This window comes from Cuculus canorus, chromosome 7 (genome assembly GCF_017976375.1).
Source record: "Cuculus canorus isolate bCucCan1 chromosome 7, bCucCan1.pri, whole genome shotgun sequence".
NCBI lineage: Eukaryota > Metazoa > Chordata > Aves > Cuculiformes > Cuculidae > Cuculus > Cuculus canorus.
In genome coordinates, this window is record NC_071407.1 from 1,515,124 (window position 1) to 1,538,926 (window position 23,803).

The 23,803-nt window shown below is 45.9% G+C and overlaps 1 protein-coding gene across 10 annotated transcripts in view; it reads left to right on the plus strand.

The window, feature by feature from the left end:
• Positions 1-23,803, plus strand: part of FGFR2 (fibroblast growth factor receptor 2) — an 87,175-nt gene that overhangs the window by 62,259 nt on the left and 1,113 nt on the right. For all 10 annotated transcript variants that reach the window (XM_054071044.1, XM_054071039.1, XM_054071037.1 and 7 more), the window contains 8 exons: positions 6,336-6,487; positions 9,786-9,907; positions 10,542-10,652; positions 11,390-11,580; positions 15,947-16,069; positions 17,346-17,416; positions 19,528-19,665; positions 20,472-20,577. In XM_054071044.1, the coding sequence (XP_053927019.1) occupies positions 6,336-6,487; positions 9,786-9,907; positions 10,542-10,652; positions 11,390-11,580; positions 15,947-16,069; positions 17,346-17,416; positions 19,528-19,665; positions 20,472-20,577 (1,014 nt within the window). The remainder of the gene's footprint in view (positions 1-6,335; positions 6,488-9,785; positions 9,908-10,541; positions 10,653-11,389; positions 11,581-15,946; positions 16,070-17,345; positions 17,417-19,527; positions 19,666-20,471; positions 20,578-23,803) is intronic.

The following is a 23,803-nucleotide window of genomic DNA, read 5'->3' on the forward strand; positions in this document are numbered from 1 at the left end:
CTTCTCTGGACACACTCCAGAGCCTCAACATCCTTCTTGTGGTGAGGGGTCCAGAACTGAACACAGTATTCAAGGTGTGGTCTCACCAGTGCTGAGTACAGAGGGAGAATAACCTCCCTGGCCCTGCTGGTGACCCCATTTCTGATACAAGCCAAGATGCCGTTGGCCACCTGGGCAAGGAGCGTGGGAGCAGCAGCTGGTGACGGAGTGGGGAGAAGCATTCGGAGGACTGGACACCTCCAGCTGATTTGCAGTACAGCCCTTAGGTGACAGGTTCATTGAACCAGGAGGTAAAGAGTAGCCTCTGGTAGGATATACATCTGGTTGGTAGACCTTACTTTTCTTTTCACAAATTCTAATTGGAGCAAACAAAAAGGCAGTCCCACCTCTTGCGCCTTGCCCAGTCCAAGTTAAGTGCAAGTGTTGGCCATCGCTTGAGCATTCTGGCAGTGCTGTCACAGTTAATCTATTGAATTTGGACCCCCTCAACTTGGGTGTATATATGCTCTCTCTGCAGGGAGACCTTAGAGCAGCTTCCAGTACTGAAAGGCGCTCCAGGAAAGCCGGGGAGGGGCTCTTGATCAGGGAGTGCAGGGATAGGATGAGGGGGAACAGTTTTCACCTGAAAAAGGGGAGATTGAGATGAGATCTTAGGAAGAAATGTTTTCCCACTGAGGGTGGGGAGGCCCTGGCCCAGGGTGCCCAGAGCAGTGGTGGTGCCCCATCCCTGGAAGGGTTCCAGGCCAGGTTGGATGGGGCTTGGAGCCACTGATCCAGTGGGAGGTGTCCCTGCCCATGGCAGGGGGTGGGACTGGATGGGCTTTGAGGTCCCTTCCAACCCAAACCATTCTGTGATTAATGGTTTCTTATGCTTAGCATTTTAAATACATCCCCATTAATTTATATCTACTGTCCTTGTTGAGTCTAATCTTTCAGAAGGGTACAGTGAGCGCCTTTGTGATGAACAAAGGCTGATTGGTTTCAAGTAAGCCTTCAGCTTGTCCAGGGAAATCACTGAATCAAAATGATGATGGCAGCTGGAACTTGAAAAAAAGAAGTAATCAGGAACAAGTAAAGTAGTGTAGTATTTCATGTAGTATTGAGCTGTAAAAGTATAGAATCATTAAATCACTGAGGTTAGAAAAGGTCTCCAAGCTCATCCAGTCCAACCGTCAGCCCAACCCCGCTGTGCCTGCTAAACCACCTCTCAAAATGCCACATCTACGTGGTTTTTGAGCCCCTCCAGGGGTGGAGACTCCCCCACTGCCCTGGGCAGCCTCTGCCAGGGCTTCACCACTCTTTCAGTGAAGATTTTTTTCCTAATATCCAATCCAAACCTCCCCTGGCAAGGAATAAAATTTCCTTTTTAAGGAATAGACTCTGAATTATGATACAAAGATTAATACACAACTGTCAGTGAGATATATTGCAAGGAACTTACTGTAATATCTCTTTGAATTTCTTGCTTTTCTTTGGATTACTCTGTATGGAAACCGTAGATTTGCTTAGCAATATGTGTTTGTTATTTTGTTTTAAGTGTTTCACCAGGGGCGGAGCGTGTGTTTTAAAGTTCAGTATTTAACGTTAGGTATCCTCGGATTCGTGTGTGGTGCATTTAACCTTGTGTTTTCCTAGGTGCAGTCACTCAGAGGGGCTGTTTCTATCAACAGCTAATAGCATTACTAATTATATTTATCTACATATATGCATATGACTTCAAATTAACTTTTCATAGCAGGGCCTTCAAAAAGACTGACAATTATAGGAAACCTCTGCATGGCTGCTAAACTCGCCCAGCGTGAGTGCCAGAACTGACAGCTCTAGGCTTCAGGACATGGTATAAATTATCAGCAGAGGAAAACACCCTTCATAATCAATTACAGACAATTACACACTGCTCTGCAGCTGATTTTGCCACATGGCGCTTAAAGATTCCAGCAAAGATTTGTTTGTTTTAAATGCTCCACTGCTTAGAAATGCTTGTAAAGCATTATCTCAGAGCTGATTAAATACAGCGTGTTGGCCAAAGGAAAAATCTGCTGTTAAAATGGGGGTATCCTCATGCGTTGGTGCGTGAGGTTTGGACACGGGGCTTTTCTGTCTCTGAAGTGCATATATGGAGCTAAAGATCTGTCTGGGGCTGGTACTTCTCTTGGTTCTGGCCTCCAAAAAGCAGAGAGGAGGAACACAAAGAATGGTTGATGGAGTTCTACCTTCTTGTTGGTGTTAACTTATACCACAATGGTCCTTTCAGTGTTCTGCTCAAGTCAAGCAGACTTTGACATTCCTTGCTTTAAGCACTCTAAATCATAGAATCACAGAATCGCCGAGGCTGGAGAAGACTCTAAGCTCACTCAGTCCAACCATCAGCCAGATACTACTGTGCCCACTAAACCACGTCCTGTAGTGACATATCTATGTGCTTTTTGAACCCTTCCAGGGATGGAGACTCCACCACTGCCCTGGGCAGCCTCTGCCAGGGCTTCATCACTCTTTCAGTGAAGACTTTTTCCCTAATATCCAGTCGAAACCTCCCCTTCCTTAGTGTAGTGTCATCACGTAAAACGGGTATCACCAACGCACTGAGTAGACCTTGAAGATGTCTTCTTCACCTGCATCAGGTGCCTTTTCTTGCTTCTCTGTCCTGGCTCTGCTTGTTTCCTTTATCTCTGAGAAGCACATGTTGGTGAGCTGGGTGATGGGCCAAGACATTTGTGCGTTTTGACTGGATGTTCAGCTACTCATTGTTGGCACCTGGTAGACACAAGTGGCCCTGGGTTCTGTAGACGAGCCACGTACAACCACTGCAGAAACTCGCTATGGCCTTTGCTGTGCCTGTGTCCTACGCACCTTGAATCCATGCAGGAAGCAAGGCGAGCACCCACATACATGGCAGCATTTCCGTGCTGAAATGTGGGGTTCGTGGCAGGAGTGTCGCGGGTTCTTGAATCTGCACGGGAAGGGGTTGGAGAGCAGCTCTGCAAGCAGCAAGCTGGGAAAAGGCTTTCTATATGCTGTTACTTCAATGTATACATCTAGATTGATGTTGACCTTGGAGTAGGTAGGGTGTTCCTCATTGTTTTATAGTGCACATTAAGGCAATGAAAAAAGATGCTTAAAGGATGAGTTCAAAGGTTGATCCTTTGCTGTTGCAGAAAAGGTGAAAGGCCATTTTGAAACAGAAAATCTCCTCCAACCACAGACCAGCCTGGGTTAGCTTCATATTCTCTGGTGCAAGTTTTTATAGCCCTTGAGTTCCTGTAATTCCTTGTACGGCTTTAGTTAATCAATCAGAAGAATATTCCCTGAGAGTATGTTCCACTTTGCTTCTCCCAGACACTGAGTAGTTCCTCTGGATTTCTCATCATTCCTCTCCGCGTTAATGTTGTTTGGGTTACCTACAGCATCTCCAGCCAACCATCCAGTTATTGTGTGACGTAAACACGCGCACTCGTGTTAAAAGGGAAACTGGCAGCCCTTTCGTCTGATTTTTTTTTTAATTGTATATTATTGCTATTTAACTTCTGTGTGTGAAATGCATCACCAGAGTATCCCAGTTTATTGCAAGTTGACATTTGTAGGTTTTAACCATGCTGAGGCTGCTGAATGTGTACGTAAGAGGTGGTGAAAAGATGAAACCGAGGCAGAGGTATCAACAGTGTCTAAGACAAATGTTGTATTCATGGGAAAAATAGACCGCAGAGCATTTTGGGCCATTTCTAATACATAAGGGGAGCAATCTCAAATTTCCATCTTCACTTCCATGCTTTCCTGATGTCCCATGGAAACAATGGCGAGAATGACAGAGGAAGGTGAGAAAAAGCAATATTAATAAATGAATCTATAAATAAATCAGGATCCAAATAAAGATTGTGGTAGAATGACTGATGGGTGGATTTGGGGGACATGAGGGAGGTGGTTGTGAAGTATTAGAACAGGTTGTAGAGTATTAGAAGTAGGTTTGCAGTGAGAGAGATTTAAGAATGGAAGCCAGAAATGAGAGAAATGAACTTCGGGGGTGGGCGCGGGGGGTCAGAGGAGCCGCTGCATGGAGATCCGCACGTTTCTTCATGCAGAGCCAGTTGGTGTCGTGAAGCAACATTTTGAAACTGAAGTAAAATAATGAAAATGAGCAAGGAACAAGTAACAGTCTAATTGCAGGCTGCGTTCTCGTGCTGACCTGCTGTGCAGCTCAGAGCAAGCCGTTCAGCTCCAGCAGGTGTGTTTGCCCCTGGGCTGGCCATGGCAGCATCTCTCCCAAAGGTCTTTCCTCAGTCTTCACTTACTGATTTATTTAGAGCTATGTAGGCTGCCTTAATAGGAGTTTTCTGTTTGTATCCCAAGTGTTCACCATATTTATTAGCCTAGAGGGGTGTGCTAGGTATTTATATTTGCTAAAAATAAATATTAACATTAATGTCAGTTGGATGGACAATGGGGAAAGGAGTCCACCCCTCTTATCTGAATGGCCACCTCTTGTTCCTTAGAGACCACATCTCTCATGCAGAAGCTTCTGATATGAAGAAAGATCTGTCAGTCAGCTGCAAAACTGTTGACTGAGATTAATTTTTTGACAGCAGTCCTTAACGCTTTCTTCTTCATGAAACCTCCAGTCTTAATCACTGGTCTTAGAAAAATGTGTCAAAGATCCAACCCCATTGGATGAGATGAGTTTGAAGGTGTTGACCTGCAAAAAGACCTCTCAAACAGAATTGATTGTTGGGAGTCGTGATGAGAAATTTGTTGGAGAGCTTCAGCCTTGTCTTGTCCAAACATTGTGTAAGAACATGACGTGGTTGCTAAAGCCTTTCAGCCCTGTTTTGAGGCACTCAGGTAATTCCATGGGCTGAGACACCATAATTGTTAATTGGACTTGAAATAAGGGAGCACTAAATTGTGCTTATCAGGTGATATAGAGACAAGGGGATTTTGTGTTCATATCGCAGCGTGTCACTGATTTGCACTCTAATGCTATTAGGATCTGTTTGCTTATAATTCCTTTCTGTTTATCTACTTATGAGACCTCTGGAACAAAATGATAGCCTGGTGGCACTTTACATAAGCAGACCTGGTGTCAAGGTTGACTCCAGGTGATGAGGACAAAGGTTGAGAGTGGTGGTTATTCTGATGGTCCAAGCTTCCAGCTTGGGCAGGGTCCTGACGATGCTGGCCAAGAAGCACCTCCTGCCGCCTGGTGTGAGGACAGCTACCAGCGATGACAATGTGGAACCTTCATCCTGCCTTGGCCACCAGATTTGGGCTTGGCTAAGAATGTCAAGATCTGAAGAGAGAAGGAGGATTCACACTTCAGGGAGGGGACAGAGTGGCGATACAAGCATTTTTGGTTTGTGTTCGTATTCACTTGGAACTCTGAGGTCAGCAGAGAGCAGGCTGCTGCTTGCAGGTTTGTAGGAAAAGTCTGGAATTCACATCATTCACACCAAAACAAGTTTTGTTATGTGGATGAGAATAGTTGCCTCCTTCTTAAAAGCAGTGAAGTACCTTTGATGCTCCAAGGAAAGAGTGGTGGTGTTGAAACTGATGAGAAATCGTACTCCAAAGTGAATTACATTTCAAAGCTTTGGACCTTGTAAATTATTCTTCTGAGCTCTTCTCCACATTGCGGTAGAATCTTTAATTAAGAATCTAGTTAACTGAAAACTTCAGTGTCCCCTAATTAAGGCAATAGTTTTTTTGATGCTTTCAATATTGAATACTTAGAAAACACGTGAGAGAATACGGCATTTCCTATTTCCAGTGATATGCGTGTGATCTTGATCATGAAAAATATGTGAGCCTTTGCAGAAGTACCATTTTTCAGTTAAAACCTGAAAACCTCGATTTAATAGTAACAGAAAAAAATAATAAATTATTTGCTCATTTGGGAAAAAAAAATGGTGACATGGACAGCCAGAAGTGAGTTGAAGAAGAAAGCTTATTGTTAACTTCTGCTGCCGGTATAAGCTGCCCATTTGGGTATCTGAGGGTGAGGGTGTAAATAGTCTTAGTTAATTAAAAGGTATTAATTTGTTGAACAAAAAGAGGGAAAAGAGTGTGTCATTTATCTTCTGAGTGAACATGTTTAAAGCTTACATGGAGGCTCACCTATGGGACGGAGTTACAGCCTTAGCAGTGATTCGAGTCAGTGTTGTGCTTACAGGGGAGGGTGAATATGTGAGGACAGGGCGCTAGAAACACGCCTGTGGATTCAGCCGCTTTCTAGTACCACCGCTCTGAGCTGGCCTGGTTATCAGGTGCTGCTGGTTTTCGGTTATTGGGTGAAGATTACATCTCTGTCTTCTTTTCTTTTCTTGCATCTTGTATTGCAACCACAGGTGTCAGCCGACTCGAGCTCCTCCATGAACTCCAACACACCGCTGGTGAGGATCACTACTCGCCTCTCCTCTGCTGCTGATGCCCCCATGCTGGCAGGAGTCTCGGAATATGAATTGCCAGAAGACCCCAAATGGGAGTTTCCTAGAGATAAGTACGTAGCCCGTTCCCCTTAATGCTGCTGACGCACGTCTGAAAACGTGACACAAGATGGGAGGAAGCATCTTTCCTGGTGTCTCCTAGGGTTTCTTTAGTTAAAAAAAAAGTCTGTTATGGTCACAGAATCATAGAACCATAGAATGGTTTGGGTTGGAAGGGACCACGAAGGTCATCCAGTTCCAACCCCCATGCAGCGAGCAGGGACATCTTCAACTCGATCAGGTTGCTCAAAGCCCCAACCAACCTGGCCTTGAGTGTTGCCAGGGATGGGGCATCTCTCTGGGCTTTGGGGAGACCTTAGAGCAGCCTTCCAGTGCTTAAAGGGACCTCCAGGAAAGCTGCAAAGGGGCTCTTGATCAGGGAGGGCAGGGGCAGGATGGCGGGGAATGGTTTCCAGCTGAAAGAGGAGAGATTGAGAGGAGATCTTAAAAGAAATATTTCGCTGTGAGGGTGGGGAGGCCCTGGCCCAGGGTGCCCAGAGCAGTGGTGGCTGCCCCATCCCTGGAGGGGTTCCAGGCCAGGTTGGATGGGGCTTGGAGCCCCTGAGCCAGTGGGAGGTGTCCCTGCCCATGGCAGGGGGTGGGACTGGGTGGGCTTTGAGGTCTCCTCCAACCCAAACCATTCTATGATTCTGGGATCTAATTAAAGCTGTATTTCTTAATATTAAAAGGACACATACAAGAGAGAATATTAACACGGGTAGAAGCATGATTATATATTAAAGGCGGTACTAAGTTTAAGAAATCTTGAGGTGGCTTTGCAGAAATAACACCTTTATCATGAACAGTTCTCTTTGAAAGTTCAGGGCTGTAACTTTTGGATGGAAGAGCTGTAATTTTGAACCTCCTGACAACTGCTCTGGAAATCATTTTAACGATGTCGCTGAAGCCTAGTGCAAAATGCTGTAATTGCCACCTGCAGTGTTTGAGTCAACAGTGGGGGCTGTATGTGTGCTTCTGTCAGCCCGTACCCTGCGGGAATACACTAAATGCGGAAAATTTTAGAGCGCTAAACATTTAAACCCAGCGTTCAGCACAAGTGGAGGTGGAGCAGATTTGCAATGAAAGGAGGCTATTTAGTGGCAGTTCATTAGGGTGGGGGGCAGGAGCCACACAATGAGGGGTTTGTTACTCCAGTCCGAGCAGGGCAATAGCACATAAATTAACCATTTTCCAATGCAAATGTTTGTGCTCCACTGAGATCCTAAATTCAATTTTAGTTCTGGAGAAAACGTGGGGTGACCTCAGCGTAGCATGTGCTGCCCTTCAGCCTTTGCACCGTCTTAAACTCATGTTCACTATAGAAACCAGCCCAAAACAGCTTCAGGAATTCTCACCGAGGCAAAAACTGCATTGGGGCAGGAGTCTGTGGGCTGCCCTCGGGATGTACCACCTCTTGCTTCTGGCTTTTGCCAGAGCAGATAAGTGGGCTTTTCAACCCGCTTAGCCCTGGTCCAGCACTCTTCTACTGATGGTATGACCACCTCTCCCTGTATTTCATGGCGGGAAGACAGAAGTCTATGCTTTTAAGGATGTATCATATGTGTGAATCCTGCTTTTGATCATGGAAAGCCAAGACCTTAAGTCTGCTATGAAAATGCTTATGGAAATCTGACTCCCGTACTGGATAACGTTAGCAGCATCAAACTTGCCACGCATCCTCCCTGATTTCTGCCATGGCTCCTCTTCACAATGTTAGATGATGTTCTCTGCAATTAGAGAAGCCCGAGCCTGGCTGTTAGGCTGGAACAAAAAAGATTTTGCCCAGAGGCTTTGAAGTTTCTCTTTAATATTGTCTCTTTATCCTCATGACGTTAAGATCGATGTCTCTGTGTCCACCTGTTTATGGGTTATATGCGCCACAAAATGCATTTTGCATAGCCCAGTTAGTGACTGCTCTTTTTAAAAGGGTTCTTTCATTGATACTGTGATTATAACCGAGTTTTAGTTTCCCCCGTCTCTACTTCCCGCTCTCGGAGCAGAGCCTGGTGCTGCAGATGAGAGGCATCTTCTGTTCCCTTTATCCATGACATTTGTGGCAGCAAAGAGCCCGCAGCCAAGAAAGAGCGTCTGCGCTAGACGCAGCCGTGGGTAAATAAAGCGTCCCGTCTTGCCTCTTAAAGGATCAAAGCTGGGGCGATGCGTGAGGATGTCAGGGGAGTGATCGTGCTGTGGGTGGAGACGTGGTGGAGAAGCCAACTCATGGGGGGTGCGCGGCTCTGCCAAGTGCTTTGTGGCACGGAGGTGCTGCCTCTGTGCCACGGCTCGTGTGGCCAGGCAGGGCGAGAGCGCTCTGCGTGAGCACCGCTGGGACTCGCAGCCCAGGAGTGGAGCCGAAGAGCGGAGCCGGCGGTGGCCGGGGCAGCTCCTGGCAGCCGTTCAAGGCGCGTGAGCATCGCAGGCGCCTTTACCCAGGCTCTGGCAGCAGTCACCCCTCCGCAGCCTTCGCTGCACGCTTGTCACCGGTCTGTTTTCCCTTCCCCTTCCCTCGCCTTCATCCTCCCTCCTTTCTCTCACAAGACAACGACTGCCTGGCCACCTCATCAGCCAGAGAACAGAGAAACGAGTGTGATAATTACCCACAGCTGCACCCAAACAGGGTGTCTGCTGCCTCGCTGTCTCTGCCCTGTCCAATCCCTTTGGTGCAAGAGTTCGTTAGGCAAATGTTCATGGCCCATGTCCCCAGAAGGAAAGCAAGAATATGAATTTTTAGCTCAAATTAAGATGCCTGAGAGCATGTTTGGTTTTCCTTTGTTTGCTGTTATATCACAGGAGTTAATGATACTTAAAACATCTCCCTGCTCTCAATACTTGCACAATTCAGCTTCCTTAAAGTGGCCACGTGGCAAAGAAACTTTTCTTTCATCTCCTTGCGGTCAATGTGAAAAAGAAGACAACCAGCCGTGTTTCAGTGACAGGAGGATCTTTCGTGTTGCTGGCAGCTCCTGAATTTCAGCTGTGGCCTGCCGCTTCCTGAAAGCTCTGCCCCTCCGCGCTGGGTCTCGCCCTACTGGCTGCAGAGCACGGCCTCTTATTACAAGCAGAGAGGGAGAGCATCAAAGCTGGGTTTGGGAACTGATCTCCCTGTATGAGATGGTCGCTTTACCATCCCTAAGCAAACACACGGCAGTGTGCGTGAAAACTGATGCGCGCCCAGCGGCTCATTAGTTCCGTATGATAAATGCTTCACGCCGCAGCGAGTTGGTGGAAGCTTTTTTATATTTAGCCCTGGAATTCCACTGGCTGCAACCCTTCAGCAGATGCTGTGTGTTAATCTCCTGTTTCCACCTCCAGGCTGACGCTGGGTAAACCCCTGGGAGAAGGTTGCTTTGGGCAGGTTGTCATGGCTGAAGCCGTGGGGATTGACAAAGACCGGCCAAAAGAAGCAGTGACTGTGGCAGTGAAGATGTTGAAAGGTAAGAAAATTGGGCGATTAGGGAGCAGAACGGGTGATATGGCAGTTCTCATCCACAAAAAGTTTCTTTTGTGGCATCTGAACTCTGTCATCATGGGGGGGGTCAAAGAGCACATAGCTGACCTCAGCCTTCAGCCGTCTGGGGTGTAAATCTGCGCCCCTGACAGCCTGTTTATCTTGAGCAGGGAGTGTTTAGGAGCCAGGAGATGTATTAGCATCGTGTGGGTCTCTCTGCTTTTGGTTTAGTTCATGTCAGAGGCTGTCCATGTGTAGATCTTTGCCCATTCGGTCCCGGGGGGTTGGGGACTATTTATTTTGAATTGAATTGTAAGGTTAGTTTGCAGGAAAGGCGTAATTATTGGAACTTCAATAGCTAAGGATGGTGGTTTTGTGTCTGATATTACTGTGTTGCCTCTTACCATGCACCACTGAAGAGATGCTCAGGCCATCAAAGAGGTTGAGGCTGTTTTTTGTTCGGACATAGTGTGCAACTATATATAACATACAGCGTACGCTGAAAAATCACTCCCGTGTTCTGCGTTGTGAAGCACATGTGTTTTACAGCAGCTGGTGAGCTTCAGTGAAGGTCAGGCTGGCACGCTAGAAAATATGAACTGACCTTATGTTTTGTACAGATGATGCTACAGAAAAAGACTTGTCTGACCTGGTGTCAGAAATGGAGATGATGAAGATGATTGGGAAGCATAAAAATATCATCAATCTCCTTGGAGCCTGTACCCAGGATGGTGAGTGGAGAGAAAAAAGTAAACCAGGACTTTCCAGCAGGTCTGCAAAAGTCTCATTAATCATAATTTTTCAAGAGTTTTTAGGGAAGCAGTCATGCTGTGATGGGATTTTTAGATATTTCCCTGGCTTAGCAGCAATATTTTAACTTCTGTCTCTCATTATACTTGCAGCTTTAATATGAGAAAGGGTACTATATCATATGAGAACTCTCTAATCCTTTACTGTAGGGAAAAATGACATTTTACAGGGGCTTTGGCTGTGCCTGTTGTTCTGAATTGTCAGTCCTGCTTTAATGAAACTTGTACCACGTGCGTTTGAAATGAGCGCTTTTACTCTTTAAAGACCACAGTGTTTTTATTAAAAGCGAATTATGTCATGTAAAGTGATGCAGAGTGGCATAAACCTCTGGAAATTAAAACAATCTTAGGAAGCACGTTTTGAGATCTCGCAGCATGTTTTGATTGAAAATGCTTGCTTTTCAGTACACAGCATAGTCTGGGAAGAACAGGAGAAGGGTTGAGGTACTTCCAGCCACTAATGGTGGCTCTGCCACTCTCCTGCTAGCAGCCACTTGGCCAGGTTCAGGCACCCTTTCCTTCCAAGCTGTGCTTACTGATTTCGCAGTTAAACATTTATTAATTGAGTTCATTTGTTACTGAACACTGGAAGCTTCTTTCATGAATAGCTTTTACCCTGCGACCTCACTCTGGTTTTCCCATGGTTCTCTTTATCCAAGGTCCGTTGTACGTGATAGTAGAATACGCTTCCAAAGGAAACCTGCGGGAGTACCTGCGAGCGCGCCGCCCCCCAGGGATGGAATATTCCTTTGATATCAACAGGGTACCAGAAGAGCAGATGACATTCAAGGATTTAGTGTCATGTACCTACCAGTTGGCAAGAGGCATGGAGTACCTGGCTTCCCAAAAAGTAGGTAGAACTCGGCAAATGCCGCAGAAAGCTTATTTGTTCAGCGCTTTTTTGTTCTCATCTCGTTTGTGTTCAAGAGTTCGCTGGGAAAAGGACCTTTCTCAAACAAGTTGCATAATCTGTACTCTTGACGATCAGTGGGAAACTCATACACTTCAATTTTTAGATCTGTCTTTAGTGGCATTGCTAAAATGAGGCCCCAAATGGATTGTTTAAATTAAATATTATGTACATATCTGCACTTTGAATTCATAAGCGCAGGTGGGCACTGGGTTGCACAAGTCACGTTACGCCACCTGTGAGACAGCAGGCACCGTTTGCCTTCTGTTTCCAGTCAGACTGGCCAGATCGGCTCATGTAGTGATGCAAAATAAACCAATTCAGGCAGTGAAAGGATTTACAGAATGATAGCAGGCAGAGGGGAGAAGACCACACGTTGCCAGGGTAAAAACTGTGAACAGAAGAGGCAAAAACAAGTGGAGTGAATTAGTCGCTTAAATTAGGCACTTTACTTAAAACTGGTGTTTGTCAGGAGAGCAGGCTCGTTGACAGAACGTATTTATCCTGTCATGTCCCTAGGCTCTTATTTCTTCAACTTTTCCTCAAACATTTTTTTTTAACCAACAATTTTGTTAAATTATAGTTATGAACCCTTAAATAGCCGTGTGTAGCTGACTCTGAAAACATGCTGCGGCACGGTGGGCAAGCAGGCATGAGTACCCTGGGTGGTGTTTGGATCCGGTGTCCAAACCAGAACTCCAGATATTGGTGATGAGTGCTTCGTGCAAGCTGTGGAGTGCTTAGTGGGATTTATACCCGTTTCCAGTCGTGTCCACTCCCAAATATGGAGTTGTTTTTATCCAAAGACCAGAGCTGAGCATAAACCTTCAGTCCTGGTGTATGGAGTCGTGATTTTTTTTTTATTGCTTCTCTGCACTTGAAGAGGTTGTGGGGAGAGGGAATCAAGGTCTAATTTTGATTTTATTCTTTTGCTTTGAAACAGTAATTCATAGCGTAGTAGGGTAGACAGGGTGACGTGCATGACACCAAGACACTGTAATGGAGTGACTATGAGTACTGTGTTAGATAAATCACCTTAGGATATCTCTTTCTAGGATTAGTGGAACATTTGCCTGGCGAGGAGCCATGACTGAAGAAAATAGAACTGTTGTGAAAAAAATAGATCTTTTAATTGGTAAACCTTGAGAACGCGTATCCTCCTGAGAAGCTCTGAGGTGCTGCTGTAGGACTCTGCCAAGAACGTGTGAGCTGGTGCAGATGCCCATGGCAGAACCACTCATCCTTGATCCGGTTCCTTGGCAAAAACACTTGAGCAGTGCCGTGCCCAACTTGACAGAATGCGAGGTGTTGCACAAGGCTGAGGGTGGAGGGAAAACAAAGGCAGCACGTAGGAAAACTGCGCAGTCCGGTTCTTCAGACATCCCACCATTTCTGTTTGTGTTTCACTAGTTCTTTCCCCCTTAGGGATCCATTTATTGAGCTGGAATAATAAGAGAGCTGGCCTTCTCACGTTATTTCCATCATGCAGGAGTTGTAAGAAGGCCAGGGTTCTTGTTATTCAATCCAACAGCTCGCTGAGACCTCGTAAAAGCAGGAAAAAAAGAAAAAACACAAATAGTTTTGGGTGCCTACCTTTTGCCTTACCAGCAGCTTGTGCCTTACAGGCAGTTGCCAGTTGGAAAGGGGATATTGTTCCTAGGTTGGACGGACACTTCTTAAAAGTCTGTTCATGTGTTTTCTCCGTCGTTCCAGAAGCGCAAGAGCCCCAGAGGAGCTCCAGGTACAGGGCCTGGCCCAGGTCACTGCAAAGAGATGGCCGATCTTTAGGGCCAGTGGGTCAGCTCTGAAAGCTGCCAGTTACGAAGCTCAGTAGTGGCCCCGGTTTGAAGATGAGGAGAATCTCAACTGTAAAACTGTAGGGTGTGAGAAAGCAGAAGTGTATTGTTGGAGGGTGATGGGGTTTGAATTGTTTGGTGTATTCCCACTGAGGTGTCACATGCCTTCCCGATAGGGACAGGCTGAGAGAGTTGGGGTTGTTCAGCCTGGAGAAGAGATGGCTCCAGGGAGATCTTAGAGCAGCTTCCAGTGCTGAAAGGGGCTCCAGGAAAGCTGGGGAGGGGCTCTGGATCAGGGAGGGCAGGGATAGGGTGAGGGGAAACAGTTTTAAGCTGAAAAAGAGATTTAGTTGGGATATTAGGAAGAAATGTTTGCTGTGAGGGTGGGGAGGCCCTGGCCCAGGGTGCCCAGAGGAGTGGTGGCTGCCCCATCCCTGGAGGGGTTCCAGGCCAGATTGGATGGGGCTTGGAGCCCCTGATCCAGTGGGAGGTGTCCCTGCCCATGGTACAGGGACTGGATGGGCTTTGAGGTCCTTTCCAACACAAACCGTTCCATAGTTCTATGATATGATTCTATGATGTGAGATGCTCTGCGGTACCCCAGCCTGCTCCTGGGGGGCCCCCATGTCCGCTGTAGATACTGTGTTGTCCCTGGTAGTCTCATCAAGACACCTTGGAGATGACAGTGCAGCTCTTTTGATGATATGTACTTCTGTTTGGGCACCTGAACTGAGTTCCTAGTGTTCCTGAGGATGTTCTTTGTAGCGTTTGAGAACAGGGGCAGGGAAAGAGGGAGGCTGAAGTCCTGCCACCACAGCACTACTGATGCTGAATTAGAAGGTTGATCTGATGCTGAAAGCATGTGCTATTGTCTGGTCCTGCGCACACGAAGGCATTGCTGGAGCAGGTTTTTCCTGGCGGTTCCCCACGACTAACCCAGTGAGGAGCAGGAGCTTCGTAGGCTCGTTTTACCCAAGCAGGTTGAGAGATCTCAGAAGATTGCTGGGGCAAGTTATAATGCAAGAAAGAAATTGGCTGTTGTACCGTTTTTTTTTTGTAGTGGTTCAGTCCGGCATGTCTATGCATGTGCTGAAATAAAGAGGGCAATGTAAAGGGTGATCCAAGATTGAGGAGTGGGGAGGGGGAAGGGATATTTAACTTGAAAAGAAGCAAAATATCCTGGGGAAACTCCAAGTGCAATGTTTCTGACCATGTTCCTGCTGCCATCAGCCCAAATGAGGCTCCTGAAACACCAGAGAGGCGTCCAGGGCAGTCACCGAGGAGTTTGTGTCAAAAATCCAAATTTTCAGGATAGTGCTGACATGAAGGAAAATTCTCTGAGGACATAACACTTTTAGTTTCAATATCAAAGCTGTTTAAAAGGGCAAGCAGCCCAGCTCAGATTGTGGTGGTCTAGGGTTTGGGTTGGGTTTTGGTTTGGGGTTTTTGTTTTGTGGTTTTTTTCTTCTTCTCTTTGGGTTTTTTTTTTTTGTGTTTTAAATGAAATAGTTATACTCTCAGGGTTGAAGTAAATACATCCTTGCAACTGGCTTAAAATGATATATTGTGGATATATATGTCATTAAGATCTTTTATGTAAAAGAAACGTTTGCACTGATCCAGTCTGTCGGGTTTCAGCTCTGCTGAGATGATATAATTTAGGAGAAGCAACTTAATAAAAGACTAATTACCCATATTTGTAATGAAGGAGCTGCAATACCTGTACCTGGGCATGTGTGAATCAAACTGTTGCACAGCTTGGGTCCCCACTCAGATTTTCCACCGTAGTGCAAAACAAGGTTTAAATAAAGCAGCGTTTTCCAAGAGGCTTCTGGATCAGCTTGGAAACACGAGCAGAGGAGATGGGTTGCAGTAGTTAAGACAGTCCTCTTTCACAGAATCACAGAATCACCAGGTTGGAAAGGACCCATTGGATCATCGAGTCCAACCATTCCTAACACTCCCTAAACCATGTCCCTCAGCACTTCATCCACCCGTTCCTTAAACACCTCCAGGGAAGGCGACTCGACCCCCTCCCTGGGCAGCTGTTCCAGTGCCCAATGACTCTTACTGTGAAGAATTTTTTTCTGATATCCAACCTGAACCTCCCCTGACGGAGCTTCAGGCCATTCCCTCTTGTCCTGTCCCCTGTCCCTTGGGAGAAGAGCCCAGCGCCCTCCTCTCCACAACCTCCTTTCAGGTACTTGTAGAAAGCAATAAGGTCTCCCCTCAGCCTCCTCTTCTCCAGGCTAAACACCCCCAGCTCTCTCAGCCGCTCCTCGTCAGACGTTCTCCAGCCCCTCACCAGCTTTGTTGCTCTTCTCTGGACACGCTCCAGAGCCTCAACATCCTTCTTGTGGTGAGGGGCCCAGAACTGAACACAGTACTCGAGGTGCTGTGCCTTTCCCACCTTGTGATTTAGTTTTAAGTGACTTTGTTATGGTGTAGGAGTAATTTCACTTTCACAGCGGTTTAATTCAGTGGTGCTTTTATTTCTCTTTTCTTTCCAGTGTATCCATCGAGACTTGGCTGCGAGGAATGTTTTAGTGACTGAAAATAACGTCATGAAAATAGCAGACTTTGGGTTAGCCAGAGACATCAACAATATAGATTATTACAAAAAGACTACTAATGTAAGTGGATGGGTTTCTTATCTCTGGAAGCAAGTGTTTCTTTCAATGATTCACTTCAGAACTATGTTATAAACTTAATGGGCTTCTGGTACAGCAGCCTCACTTTTCATCGCAGAGAGAAAACAAGGATCAAGGACCTGACAGTTAAAAAGATAACCAAAGAGCCTCTGTATTGGGTGATTTATTGGAAATGCTAAAATACAAGAATAGTTTTGTATGCCTCCCTGACTCCTTCAGTTGAAATAAGTGGAAATAACCTTGCAGATTCCAGCTCATTTTGTCGGAAGCCGAGGATCTTGAAAACCACTGTATAAACAGTGCTGGCAATAACCATCATAAAACTCCTGTTTATGGGTGGTCATTGCATGTACAGCTTTATACCTTTTACCTGGACTTTGCTTGTTACGCATTGGTTATGGCAGTAGGATCAGAGTGGGGCAGAGGCGGAGGAAATTGAGTTTTACTCCCATTCTATCCCTATTTTGCTGTTTAACCTGGACCAAATCAAGCAGGCGAGGCGTTTCAGATGTAGTTATTGATTGATGCCTGGTTTGAACAGCTTACACCCCCTTTTTGGGATCTCTTAAGGCCCCGGCAGACTGCACTTGGGTTTCAATGGGAACTTTGCAGAACTCGTTCAGTTCTACAGACTCGAATATTTTGTACAAATAAGTATTAATTATTATTAGCGATTATATCAAGGGGCTTATTTATGAAACTAAAGCGCTGAAGTAGTTAATGGCATTTTAATGGTGACATCTACCTGCTTCCAAAAGAACAGAGCGTCCACACTGGAGGGAATCAAACTGGTTTCATATCAAATTTAGTTCCTGGGTTCCGAGCAGAGCAGACGCTGTGTGCAAAGCAACAAAGTGGCTGCGGTCACTGCAAAAGGTGGAACAGGAAAACAAAATTCCTGGTTTTAGTCATCAACTCATTTTTGCAGGCAGGCCTGTTTTTCAGAGGATTATCGATTAGGTTTTTTTTATCTTTAAAGAGCCACAATGGAATGATGTTTTTAATTTTGAGCTGCTTATCCTATTGTTCTAGCAAGCATTCTGCAAACTGTTTGGGAGCCCTCAATGCTTTTAATTTTATCTACAATGTTTATATCTATTTTAGCTTGTTTTACTATTTTTCCCCTGAAAATTGTAAAGGTAAATTGTGGGCTGGTATATTCTCTGAGAACTGATAAATCTTGTAAAAAACTGGTTTTGAGATCATCCTCTAAATGCCTACCATTTACGTTTTCTTCCCTTCCCCTCCAAACTTGCAGGGACGGCTTCCAGTGAAGTGGATGGCTCCAGAAGCTCTGTTTGACAGAGTTTACACGCATCAAAGTGACGTGTAAGTGGCTTTATTTGAACAGGCTGGGAAGGAGGGCTGCTTTGGTTTGTATTTGCTAAAGTTTGGCTCTTTTAAAAGTGTGTTTTCCTGTTGTCCTTTACCTTTAAGCATTTTCATTCTGTTTCATGTATTAATAGATGGAGCAGGACTTGCCCTTAGAAAGTGGGGATTTTATGGTAGACTGCTAACCAGTGCTCTGTTACTAATCTGCCCGGCTTCAAAGCACATGAAAGGTGGAGAATGCTAACCTCCTTCTGTCAGTGCGGAAGTTTCCCCCCTTGAACTTATTTACGGATGTGCAGCTACAAAGAGTCTATCTAATTTTCTTGGCTTTTGCTGCACTCTGGACTTCCTTCAGGTTTATAAAAAGAAAGAGAGAGACAGAGAAAAGCAGGAAAGAAAAGAAAGCTCTTGAAAACTCCATATAAGAATTTGTGCCGAGGTTAGGGATGATAAAACATTGGATACACTGGAAGACTCTGCTCTGGTTTTTGAAAGTGTTGTTGCTTCCCTGCAGTGCTTCACGTGTAGTAGGAAATCATCAGACTCTGACACTTCAAAACCTTCTCATGTGTGCACGGAATCGCTGGCTGATGCAACCGCGCAGGGTTTATTCTGCTTCCCATTACCGTTCCCTGGGCCCAGCACTTGTGTGCGCGGTGCTTGACGCAGACGGGTGTTCTTATGCAATGCAGATGAACATCTTAGGGTTTCTATTCCTCCAAGAGAAGCTGTGAACTGTAAAGAGCTGGACGCTTCCCAGCACAGGTGTAAAAGGTTAAGCATGTCGGTGCAGGGTTAAAAAGAAAAAGGGCAGAGTGGAGAAAACAAGAGGGAGCTCCACTTTCTTTCACCTGAGTGCAGTTCCGGAGCTGCTCTCTCCTTATGAAAAGCAATTACTGAGGCTTTTCTTGCAATCTTTGCATTATCTAAAAGGAAACCGTATACGAAGGTTAAGAGGGAGTCAGACTTATGTTTAAAATAACATCTTGGCAAATTGTTTAAAGTCAACGTGAAGTAAACTACTTCGCTGGCTCAGGACTGAGTCAGTCCGAGCTCCTCGGCAGCCAGGGAGCACGAGCATTGCCGTGCTGGAACCTGGAGGCTCTTGGCCCCGTGGTGGCTTTGAAGACGGCTAAAGATAATATTATTGTAAGTTTGTGCAAACAGTTTACTAAAATACAGGGCTGCAGAGCTAGAGGAGCTGGGAGAGGCGGGGGAGCCAGCGAGATGTGGGGCTCACCTGGCGAAGCACCCTGCCAGGAAGCCCCGGGCTGCCGGCGAGGCGTGATGGGGCAGGCTCGAGGGGAGGTGGCGAGCAGGCAGGAAAACTGGCTGAAAAATCACCCTCCTTAGTTTCCTAATGAAACTTAATAACATCATAATAATAATAATAAAAAGCAGAATGGCGCAAAATATATTTGCTTTGAACTGCCTGCTTTTTTTCCAAAATATCCTGCTGCAGAATTGCAATCCCGCCCAGCTTGGAGCGTTCTGTAAATAATTAAGCTGCGAAGATGCTTGAAGCGCAGCAGAGAAGGGCGAGGAGTGTGTTTGAGAACGCGCTCGGGTCAGTCCCTGTTGCACCTGGTGCATTTCCAGGACTGATGTCCCATGCAGGGAGGTCAGAGTTGGGCAGATGCTGATGGAAGCATCTCCTGGGAGGGACCTTTAGTCTGGAGATGAGAAGGTTGTGGGGAGACCTTAGAGCAGCTTCCAGTGCTGAAAGGGGCTCCAGGAAAGCTGCGGAGGGGCTCTGGATCAGGGAGTGCAGAGAGAGGCCGAGGGGGAACAGTTTTAAGCCGAAAGAGGGGAGATTGAGATGAGCTCTTAGGAAGAAATGTTTCCTGTGAGGGTGGGGAGGCCCAGGGTGCCCAGAGCAGTGGTGGCTGCCCCATCCCTGGAGGGGTTCCAGGCCAGGTTGGATGGGGTTTTGAGGAACCTGATCCAGTGGGAGATGTCCCTGCCCATGGCAGGGGCTGGGACTGGATGGGCTCTTTCTGACCCAAACCATTCCATGACTCTGACTGCAGTCACTGCATCTGTCACACACATCTCCGCTTCCAGCAGGAAGGCAGATCTTCTAATGCGGTGTTCTCTTTAATTTGTAGTTGGTCATTTGGTGTGTTAATGTGGGAGATCTTCACGTTAGGAGGATCGCCCTACCCAGGAATCCCAGTGGAGGAACTTTTTAAGCTGCTGAAAGAAGGGCACCGAATGGATAAACCTGCCAACTGCACCAATGAACTGTAAGGACCCTTTGTTCGCTCTGCCAGGCCTGGCGGTCACAGGCTGTCCCGAGTTCACGTGGTTAACACTCCCCCCAGCAGAATCAAACACTTTGAGAATTGTTTGACTCTCAAATTGTGGGTATATGTGTGTGTAGACATCTAAAAAGAAAGGTCTTCAGGAGGTATTTGACAGAGGGTCCTTCTTAACACACCCCACTGGGATGTGTTAAGAGGTCACCTTCAATCCAGTCTCCGACAGTGGTTTTACACCCGTATATGTTTGGTTTTAATCATATTAACATGAAAATTCCTAAATGGCACACATACCACTAATCATCTGTAAGGTACATCAGGCTGTTCTTGTACACAGCAAAAAAGATACGGGAACTTCAGTGTTAACCCAGCGCTGTCTCCCGGTGATGAGGGGAGGGTGTGTTACCTCTCTGCTGTTTCAGTATAGCTCATAACTGGTTTTAATTGTTTCTCCCATTTTAATTTCTTCATTTCACAAAGACCACAGCCCTTATTATGTAAAAATCGTTTAAGCATGTGTAATTTAATAGTGTGGAAATTGCTGGGACAGAAAGCTCCAGAATCTGGTCCGCACGAAGTTACTTTAGACAGCGGGAAAGGGAGATACAGGAGCAAAAATGCACCGTGGAGGGAAGGGAGCATTGCACGACGTTGGGAAAGTCTGTGGTCCCTGAGTGGGGCTGGGGTGCTCACTGCTTGATTTGTGGTGAAGAACATTGTCTGTGTATGCAGAGGTTTAAGCGAAGGATGCGTGATTTTAATTAAGCCAAGAAAATGTGTATTTCTTACAGCTATATGATGATGAGAGATTGCTGGCATGCCGTGCCTTCCCAGAGACCGACCTTTAAACAGTTGGTAGAAGACTTGGATCGGATTCTTACTCTCACAACTAATGAGGTAGGTAAATTGTTCTCCTCCATAAGCTGCTGATCAAGACAAATGCTTCAGGAGACAGATGGAATTTATTCAGTTATGAAATCCTGCTCGAGCTCTCTTCTTGTTCTGTTTGTCATTGTCCCCTGAGGTTGCACGCAGCTAAACTATGTATCCTATGAAATCCTCAGTTTCTTGCCATGATGCCTTGATCTATGTGACTAAACAGAAGCACATCTTTAAAGTGTTTCTTGTTTATTTCTCGTTACATCTTTTGATGTTTTTAGTATAGCAGTGTTGAGAGGCTACACGCGGCAGGGCGAGAGGCAGTGTTTGTGTTTCAACATGGATTTCACGTGAAGGAGAGACTGTAGAGCTCACAGTGGTTTTAATTTATCACCTCTGATTCCCAGCCGTGATATGTAGGTCAGAAGAGGAGCAATCACTGGTAGATTCCTGATTAGGTATCTGAGAGCGAATCAGGTTCAGTGAAATCCCTCTCTGTGGAGAGAACGAGGGCCCTCAGGGAACGTACGAACAGCCATCCAATTATCCAAAGGTTCTGCCTAACACTGCTGCAGGTTGGGATGGAGGAATGCAAAGAGGTTGTATTCGAAGAGCATTCTTTCGGAGCTCTGAGATCTTATTCGTTTTAGTGAGGAACGCTCTGACGAGGGTATTCACACAGGAATCAGTTCTCTTATCACTAAAGTACACGCACCTTTGAGGACGATCACAAGTGATGGAAATGGTGATCCTTTTGGTGGAAACTTCTTTGGAGAGAAAATCCTTTGTGTCCCAGGAATATTTTAAAACTTCCTGTCACTTCTGAGAAATTCTGTGTGCAATGGGAGGGGGGAAAATTAAGAACAAAACTCTTACAGAGGGAAGTTGCAACAACTTGCTTTGATGATTTCAAAATAAATATTTCAGGTTTGCCATGATTATAGCCCTTCTTTATGAGCAGGGGGAAGGTAGAACAACAAGATTTGGATCACTTTCTATTTGTTCTCGGCATTACTTTCTAAGTTTTCAGAACTGTTAGAGGACAAAAAGTGAATTGTTGAGCAGCATTAGGAGAAACAGGCTGCCACAGAGAGGATGGGAGACCCCGAGTAAAGAAATGCCATGTTTTGTGATCATCGTTTGCCCAGGACATCTGGTTGAAAAAGATTGTGGCTTCAGTAGCAGCTATAAACTTACCTGGATTGGGTTTTGTAAGGTTTAGCTCTGAAAAGCATCCCCATCGGGAGCGGCTCGGAGGTGAGGCAGGAACAGGCACTCCCTACAGAATTGGTAACACCAACCGCCCAACCCTTTTCCCCTCATCCAGTCCCAACCGCGTCTCTTGCTGCCTGATTTGACGAGGGTGGTTGGCTGTCGCTGCGCTCTGCGGGGCAGCTTGGGCTGGAGCTGCCTTTGCGAATTCAAGAGGAAGGTTCTGGGCTTCAGTTCTGAGCCTGGGAAAGGATATTGCTTTCTTTGTTGTGTGTGTTTAACCAGCTTGCCTTCCCAGTTCTGTACTGCTCGTGGTCCTGGAATGATCTCAAAGGTAACCTGAAAAGGCCTTTAGGGTTATATAAATTACTTTAGACTGGAATCCTAGGAAAAACGGCTGGAAAAGGCTCAGGAACACATCCAGTCTGTCTGATCGGCCTGTGGCAGCATCCACTATACGTTTGTCATTCCTGACAGATGTTTATGTAACTTGTCCTTGGAGATCTCAGCCGCTGCGTTTCCGCATCGCCCCCTGACAGTCTCTCGCTGCTTTCATTGCCCTCACTTACCGAAATCTTTGCTAATCTTGAATTTTTCCACACACGATATTGCTTTTGTCCTACCTACCCTGGGCATAGAAAGCAAAGTATTTCACGTCTCTTTGCAGCACGTTTTGTGTTCCTGAAAACTTCCCGTGCTCTCACTCAGTGTCTCCTGAACGCTCCGGTGTGTCCCGTTTTCCTCCACAGCTTTGGAGAGCACTGATTTTGTGTAATTGGCACAGTTTTCCTGAAATGCAGGTCCTTCCTGCATCAGTGGGACAACACTTCTGCTTTTCCTCTCCCCACAGTGGTGCTTCCCCTTTCCCCGGAGATGCTGCTGGTGATACTGGGTCAGGCTGGTTTACCCAACGACTCAAAGAATTGCTGGAGCAGCCAAGAATATCTTTTTCTGCGTTTTTGAAAGGAAATATTTCTGCTTAAGTTGTACTGACGTGCTCTTCTCCCTGCAGAATCACCACCTGTTGGGTTTTTCATTGGTGTTTTGCTTTTTGGGGGTTTATTTGCTGTTTTTTTTCATCCCAAAGCCCTATTTCCCATGTTTCCCAGAGTAGGGAGCGATGTTTTCTGAAGCCACGTGAGCAGAAGTCACCATGAGTTGTTTATCAACACCAAGAACCACCCTGATACTGAAACTCTTTACGCCCCTTTATGTGCCTCAGGCTCACGGCACTGCATGAGGGGATAGGGAGCGGATAGGGATCCCACCTTCCATCCTCAATTCATAACTGAATTAAATCAAGTCTTTTGATAGGTCGAGCCATGCCCGGCGAAGCCAGGTTTATTCAAGTTCTGGAATACTTTCTTCTGTCTAGAAAGCGATTGATTTTTTCTGGTCACAAAGGACTCGTTTGCTAAGGAGTGAATACATGTCAAGATCGCCCTTGTGCTTCTTTAAACAACTGGGCAGGAGGACGGGGGCAGTAATCAGAGATCCACACTGCCTTCAGTTGTGCTTTGTATTTGTTGGCATTTTAAAACTTAGATTACGCACACACCCCTTTTAAAATGGTACGATTTTTTAACTGTAATATGGTAATGGTTGAAGTCTGGCATTTAAAGTCGAGTTAGCCGAAGAGCTAAATTCCCCCAAAGTTAAGGCACAGCAGCGCAGAGGACTGACTGAGGTGGAAGACTCGTCTCATCAGAAGGATCACAACTTGTGGTTTAGCAAATGAAGAGATTGCATTTAAATGAATGCAGCTGCCTTTAGAAGTTGAAAGAGAAGGAACATTTCAAGGGGAAAAATAACTTTATTCTCCTGCCAAAACTGTTGTTTCTAGCGAAAGAGCCTTAACCCAAAACTTGGATTCAGCAGATATTATTTCCTTTTTTAATGACTGCTTTGGTCATGGCTACTCTGGAGGACACACAGATGCACACTTGAACATGTAGTGTGAAAAACCCAAACCCAGTGATTTTAATTTTGCTTTCCTTTCCGTTCCTTTTTGCACATATTGCACTGCATGTTG